This window comes from Mixophyes fleayi, chromosome 9 (genome assembly GCF_038048845.1).
Source record: "Mixophyes fleayi isolate aMixFle1 chromosome 9, aMixFle1.hap1, whole genome shotgun sequence".
NCBI lineage: Eukaryota > Metazoa > Chordata > Amphibia > Anura > Limnodynastidae > Mixophyes > Mixophyes fleayi.
The window spans coordinates 111,594,177-111,601,908 of record NC_134410.1 but is presented as its reverse complement, the minus strand read 5'-3'; the positions used below and the strand labels follow the sequence as shown (position 1 = coordinate 111,601,908).

Genomic DNA, 7,732 nt, shown 5'->3' with positions numbered 1-7,732 from the left:
CTACATACTCCACGTAGACTTCGTTTCCAACCGTGGAACACTAAAGTAACACAAACTCTACAAAAACTTTCTTGTAAATCAGAACGTCATTGGTGTAAATCTTGTACTTCTAATGATTTCATCACATATAATGGTATCTACCACTCCTATAGAAATTCTCTGGACACTGCAAAACAAACATACTTCCAATCTCTCAACTATGCTCAGGCTTCTAACTCCAAACGCCTTTTTAACACATTTAAATCTCTTCTCAATCCTCCCACCCAAATCCTCCGACTACAATCAGTGCCCAGGATCTTGCTTCCTATTTCAAGGACAAAATAGATAAGATCAGATTTGAAATGGTATCATCTCCCTGGACAAGCAATCAGCTTCATTCCTTTGTGGCACCTTCTGACACTCTCTCTTCATTGATCACAAATGAAGAGGAAGTTTCTGCTCTCATCTTCCTACTCTACCTCCTGTCCTCTTGATCCCATTCCCCCACAAATTGGTAGGTCCCTGTCTCCTGTGCTTATTCCACCTTTACCTAAAATCTGTCATCTCTCTCTTTCTACTGGTATTTTACCATCACTATTCAAGCATGCAGTGATCACTCCTATTTAAAAAAACTAAATTCTGACCCAAACACTCTCTCAAATTACCACCCCATCTCTCAGCTCCCAGGCCCCTCCAAGCTTCTCGAGAGAATAACCTACACTCGCCTCACACACTTTCTTACAGCAAACAACCTACTGGATTCTCTACAGTCAGGCTTTCACTCCCAACACTCCACAGAGGCTGCGCTGACTAAGGTTGTCAATGATTTGATCACAGCAAAAAGTGAAGGCCATTACTCTCTTCTAATTTAACTGGATCTCTCTGCTGCATTTGACACTGTTGACCACTCTCTCCTCATACAAACACTACAATCCCTAGGTCTTGAAGGCACTGTCTGATACTGGTTCTCATCCTACCTATCTAATCTTTCTTTCAGTGTTAATTTCTCTGGATCCACCTCTGCTCCGCTTCCTTTATCAGTTGGAGTACCACATGGCTCAGTCCTAGGTCCGGAGGCAGTTGTGTCTTTTGTGTGCGGAGATGAAGTGCATGAAATTGCATCATTGGCACAAGTCCTGTTCTGGCACAGAGCTAGTTCATGCAAGATACGCCATACAAATGGACCTGCATTCAAAGATGAATTAGGCCCGTAAAGTCCCAATATTCAATGACTCTGCCACTCCCATACATCCCATACTCCATGGACTTTTCTTAGTGACCGTACTGAAACTGAATACATTCTTTCATGGTGGACAAATATCAGGCTGTTCTCAAACCAATCCTTAATTCTGACTAACATTGCATTTAGTTTAGCCACGCTGCCTACTTGCAGCGACTCCGCCTTGCTATGTGGGCACTAATCAGTGGGCTTTATACAGGGTTCTCTTTACTCAATGTGGCCTCAAGCCACACACACATTCATCCGTCTTGACATGAATCCATGCCTCTGTCCGGGCAGCTTCTCCCAAATGCTTTCCTCGCCCTTGCTTGCATTGGGCTCGCCCCCTCTTATCAATATATAGCTTTCGTGGCAGATGCCAAGGAGGCAAACCCTCCTGATGCCTCCTTGGGGTACCCCTGAAGTTGAAGATCAGGTGAGTGCATGACCCTACTATAGGACCATTATTTAAGTCCCACCTCATGGAATCTGCGTACAACCATTTCCGAGGACCTGGCACCTCCCTCCTAGACATCTAGTTCCCAGCTTTCAAGATGGCCACTCACTCTTGGAGTAGGAAAAACCAGAGTCTTTATAGTCTCTGGTCTCCAACGTGATCCCCCTATACATGGTGCTGGTGCATTAGCGCTGTGCCACTACCTGCATCCTCTCTGTGATGCAGCTGCCCACATCACTGGCTCACTATCCTCTCATGAGGCCCACCCTTGCCTCCTTCATGCCCTCCCAGTGACCTCACCTGTCGTAACTGTGAGGCGGGTGTTACTATGGCAACGGTGGATTGTTACACATCTGTAGATGGGCATGACCACATGTCAAATTTGATTTTTAATTCTTTATACTACAAAAGAAGGAATGGTCACCTGTCAAAGGTCAACAGGAAGTTGCACTTTATAATACATTTACCTTTACCTACAGTTTTTAGTTTATACTTTTGCTTCTCTAAAATTGCAGTAATCATGGACTTTATTATTTTTATTTATTGATTTTTTTTAAACTGTTGGTCTCCCATCTAAGATTTCCTGGAGAATCTCAAAGGTTGGATATGAACTGTCAAAATCCAAAATGTCTACACCATAATGTCGACAGTCATATTCTCAACACTGTTATAATGTCTACAGTCATAATGTATACATGTTCATAATGTCAGCACAGTTAAAATGTCAACATACATAATGTTTACACATTCAAAATGTCAACATGTAAAATTTGTACAGGGTGTATTGTCGATATTCAAAATCGGGGGGACAAAAAGCGTAGGGTCCCCAGACAAAAAAAACAAATGCACACATTATTAGCAGTGTAAAAAAAACTTGTCAATGGGCAACTAGGCACTGAGCGGGGATGTAGTCAAAATTCATAATGTTGACATTCAAAATGTCTACAGCATAATGTCGACATTTTGTACTAGCTAGAAACTCAGAGACTGCTCAATGCAGATATTTTCCTGGGGTTCTGTAATACAGAAATGTCAAATCAACCCTGTTTGCTACTTGCAAGTGGTAGTGGGGGAGAGAGGAGGTTAGGGGTTGTGAGTGGGGGGACCAGCCTGAAACCTTTCCCCCCTTCCCGCTGTGAGAAGAACAAGGTGTCCTGGGAAAAAGGCCTCTCTTATGAAAACCATTGTTTAGAAGATATAGAAATATATATTTTTGTGTTCTTCTTCAAACCTGCACCATCACCTACTGTAAGTTTCTACTTACATGCCCCCTCCCACAACCGGAGCCCACGGGACGCTACATTTTACTCTTTTAAATGCAGTATAGCAAAAACTATAAAAATGATCTGGTATAAATATCACAAGATCTTAAACTGTGTATGTAGAATTGACCTTCAGTCTTGTATCTTCGAAATAGAAACTATGTACTGGTGTTTATTGTTATAGTTTACTTATAGTCAGATTGGTTTTGTTTTCTTTCTCTGTTGAAATGAAATGAAACTATGTGACAAGTTCGGGTACATACACAGGGTGTGTTTACAGTGCTGTGTAGACGTTCCTATAGGCTCTGTCCTGCATGCTTTGGAGGGGAGTGAACCAGTGACAAGACATTTCCAAAACTGACACTTTATAAGCCTGTCCATACATGTTTAAAGAAGGACATCACTTATAGAATCAGAGCTGACAGTGGAACAGAGACCAATCAGGTACTATATTTTAATAATACTCCCAGAATATATATTGTGAATAATATTGACATTATGGGGCTCATGTAGACTCGGACGCAAGTCTGATTCAGGAGCGCAAAATTCGCTTTTTACAACTGAGCATGCGCAGTAGAATAAATTACGTCTAAGTCTGCTCTCAGACATATCTCCTCCTTGCGCCCTTCATAGTAGAGTAAGGACATGTTAATACTACTTGCCTACTATGCTGAGGGGGAAGTAGTTGCATATATGCCTCTAAAGGGATCCCACACTTTGACCGCCTGATTTTGCCAGTACCATCTTAGGCTGGGTGGACTGGGTCTGGTTGAGCTTGTAGAAGGGGGCACGCTTTTCTTCTTCTTATTTATTTATTTAATAGCTTTAGGGGCTCTTGCCTAGAATATACTTTTAACTTTGAATACATAGGATACGTGCGGCTCGGAATACTATGGAAATTATGTAAGCGCAATTTGCTTCCAACTCTATATGAGACCATATATGAGTATACACTGTTCATTATCTGGATATATTACTGATGGTGATATACTTTAGGTCGGTCAGTGACAGGAACCACAGCTAAACGTGGGGCTGTAGCAGTGTGTGATTAAAATTTGAATGTTAAAATAGAAAACTTAATCATTTCCCACTCAAATTCCACCAATTTTAATAACACTCAACGCATCGCTGGCAACCTGTCTATTGTTGACTTCATTAATTTTCTGGTTTCATCTAGAACATTTACAATGTATCTTGTACTTAGCTATGTGCTGATAGACAATAGCTGTTTTCTGAATAGTGACAGAGTATTCTTATTCACTGATTATCGAGGATGTTCTTCACTTGTCTTATTGCAGGAGAGACGGTGTATGTTTCCTTTTTAAAGCAGATAAATTCTGTATTGGAGAAAAACAGCTAATTAATGTTAACTAACAGGAGAGCTGAACTTCATTCAAAGCCCCCAAAAAATCAGGGATTGGGGGGACTTTATAGCTTCAACTATTGAACATTTTTAGTCTTTGCACTGACCACCGATATACAGGTGCACTAGAATGCTGACCAGTTATACGGAATGTTGACAAATGGCGTCAGAAAGAGGACTATAATGGCCTGTGTGATTGGTGGTCGGGTCATATTCCGACCGCATTAAAAGGCTCAGGTAATGACAAATTTAGACATTAATCTTGTATGGCAGGATTAGCCCATGTGTGGTCTGGCTTAACAAATAAATATCACTTTATTCAGCAATAGATATGACATCAAGAGAAACCTCTAATTCTAAGAAGTCAATACGTATATTTTTCAAATAGACTTCCCACCTCTTGGTTGCCAAATCCTTCTACTCCAAAGACAACTCACAAGACATGACCTCAGTGCCGGAAAAAGCATTAACTAGAAATGTAACGTCACATTTGAGGGCATATGGTCAGTTTATCAGTTTCATTTATTGAGTCTAGTTATTGTTCTACAGTAATGAAACTTGGCCACACATTTTCTGTGCAGGCAAAAGTTCAGCCTCTATGAAATACATATGACGTTAGCAGAGAATGTTAGAAATGTCAGAATACTGCACAGCTATAAAGACTGAAAGAATAAGAACTAAAAATTGCACTGCTTAACCTAACATGAACACTATTTAGTAGATTTCTATGGCATTATACACTGTATGAACATTGAACAGCGTAGCATTGTATCATAACATTTAGTACAGTTAGGACTTCATTTGGAATTGTTTTAAGTTCAAATGTCACGATTAGGAAATCAAACAATATTTCCTAAGTACCTTTTTTAATATCACTTTGTGTCTATAAATATTGTTGCATCAATCGCGTAATGATTTTTATTTTAATTGTATAACATATTTTGCTACAGGTTACAGTCATGGGCAGTTTGGTGAAAACCTTTATTTTTCTGGACTTGGAAGGCACGGGTCTAACAGAATATAACCCTAAAATAACAGAGCTGGCTCTGGTGGCTGTCCATGAATCCTCTTTGAAGAACCCAGATCGTGATGCTTCAGGGCAGCTGCAGTTACCCCGAGTGCAGGACAAGATTTGTCTGTGTGTGAACCCAGACAAGGCCCTCACTGAGTCAGCTTTAAAACTCACCAATCTCAGCTGCGAAAAACTAAGCGGTTGTGAGAAGCCCAAATTTGATTCATCTCTCTTTACTATAATCAATGAGTTTATAACTCGACAAGCTCAGCCTGTCTGTCTGGTTGCCCACAATGGATTTCACTACGACTTTCCGCTCCTGAAGACTGAACTACTGAAAATCCAGCGCGATCTCTCTAGCTCCATCCTCTGCCTGGACTCCATCCAAGCTTTAAGATACCTGGATAGGAATCAGAGGCGGCCAAGGGGTGCCAAAGCGTGGCATTCCCTACCAAATCTATACAAGCGTTACTTCCATAAGGAGCCAAGATTTTCTCATTTCGCAGAGGATGACGCGCTGACCCTCGTCATGGTCGTCATGTACAGAGCAAACCAAATACTTGAAGTTGCCGAATACAAGAAGTGGGGAGAGATCAGCCCTATGTACATGTAGCCTACGCTGTACATGGTCTAATCACCCGGTGACTCTACGTTTATCCTTCCCCAAACATGTGATACTCTTAACATAATATTAACTAACCTATCCATTCCTGATTGTTGTAATATAATATGTGATGCCTACGTAATTTATTCTATATGTGTATTGTTTATTTTCCTATTGTGAATTAAATTGAACTTGTTATCATTACTTTTCCAATGTGTCTGACTCCAGTTTGGAAGTGAATTTTTTTTCTTTTCCCAATTATTCCATCCGCTATCATTTTGAAACTCATTGTGAGGACACCGGGGTTATTACCAAAGCTCTCTAGATACCCGGTCCTCTAGGTTCACAGGTCACACAGGTAAGGAGACAGGAAAGAAATAATAATCCCTTTTATTAAACAAAGTGCACACACTTAGTAAAATACAACAGTGCTCCCCAGGGAGAAACTTGTTCCCCCCGCCAAATATATCAAGTGTCAGAAAATCACCAGTGCAAGTAAAACTCCCCAACAAAATCCCCAGCAGGTTACCTCCAAGCACAGAGTCCTAGCAGGCCCAAACTCCTGGTAATAAAATCCACAGCTGACAATCCAAGTGGGCCAGGGTTTCTGATCCTTAAGGTGGGTCTGTGTATCTTGCTGATCCCAGCCGCTCGGCCAACTCTCCACCAGCTTGGTGGGACCCTGGGTATCAGTCTCCCTACGGATGTAGGCTCACCAATTCCCCAGAATCTGCGAGTGTCTCCCGATGGAGTGGTAACAGAATCAGTCCTAGAGGTACACTGTCCGATCTCTGTCAAGAAGCTCCTGCCTCAAGCATTCCTTTAAGGCCCTGCGAGAATACGGTTACTCTCTAACAGGTCCTTGCTGTCTCCAGATTCTCCAACAACAACCCCCATCCCCCAGACAGCTCCTTTTTGGTCCCTTCTCACCCCCCCCCCCCACTCACTGTCCTCTTGTGATTGGTGGTGTGAAGAGTTTGGGTGGTAACCGGGGTGGAAATAGTGCATGACATCAGTGGTCACCCCTTGCTGTGATGGTGCCATTCAGACTGTGTTGCAGACTTGCTAGAACAATAGTTAGCAAACAGGGAGAGACCCCCTACTGATTTTAGATAAGGTCCTGACCCTCCTTTTTTTAACCCGTTCCACTACTTTTTGATGTCACAGGGTCCACAGCTGATTCACACTTCCTGTGAGCTGCCTCTCCCCTCCCTCTCTGGACACCACAGTAATAACAGATCTGGCCACCGGGCGGCATTTAATAACAGAGTGGGCCATGGTTGTTCAATTGGCCCACTGAGGACAGACCGGGTTGGCACGATATTCTCAATATAAGGCCCGGGTCTGTCACATACCTCCCCCTTATTAAATCAAGGGGACAGTTGGAGTCTGGTGGTCGGGCTCCAGATGTTCTCCTTGGCACGGTGGGTTCCTTAATGAAGGGTTCTCCTCCTCTCTTCTGGAGAGTCCGTCCGCATTTGAGTGGTCTTTTCCCTTTTTGTGCGAGATAGTAAAGTTATAACCTTGTAATGCTAAACTCCACCGTAATAACCTCCCATTTTCCCCAGCAGATCTTTGTAACCAGTAAAGGGGGTTGTGGTCTGTAATTACTGTGAACTCTTGCCCATAAATGTAGGGTTGTAATTTCTTTAGGGCCCACACTATGGCCAGGCATTCTTTTTCAATGGTGGCATAGGCTACCTCTCTATCCACCAGCTTTCGGGATAAATAAACTACTGGGTGCTCATGCCCATCCTCCCCCACTTGGCTGAGCACAGCACCGAGTCCACACCCTGAAGCATCTGTCTGTACCAGAAATCGTTTCTTGAAGTCTGG

General features: G+C 42.4%; 1 protein-coding gene across 1 annotated transcript; it reads left to right on the top strand.

Moving 5' to 3' along the window:
* The first annotated feature begins 3,284 nt into the window (after window positions 1-3,284).
* On the top strand, window positions 3,285-6,095 carry LOC142101684 (three prime repair exonuclease 2-like). The gene is made up of 2 exons (XM_075186071.1): window positions 3,285-3,361; window positions 5,231-6,095. Exon 2 carries the CDS (start codon window positions 5,240-5,242, stop codon window positions 5,903-5,905), a length of 666 nt encoding a protein of 221 aa, XP_075042172.1. The 5' UTR covers window positions 3,285-3,361; window positions 5,231-5,239; the 3' UTR covers window positions 5,906-6,095.
* The last annotated feature ends 1,637 nt before the right edge of the window (window positions 6,096-7,732 follow it).

Bases quoted from the DNA above. Each gene is read 5' to 3' on its own strand.
- LOC142101684 (XM_075186071.1), top strand. From the start codon at position 5,240: ATGGGCAGTTTGGTGAAAACCTTTATTTTTCTGGACTTGGAAGGCACG.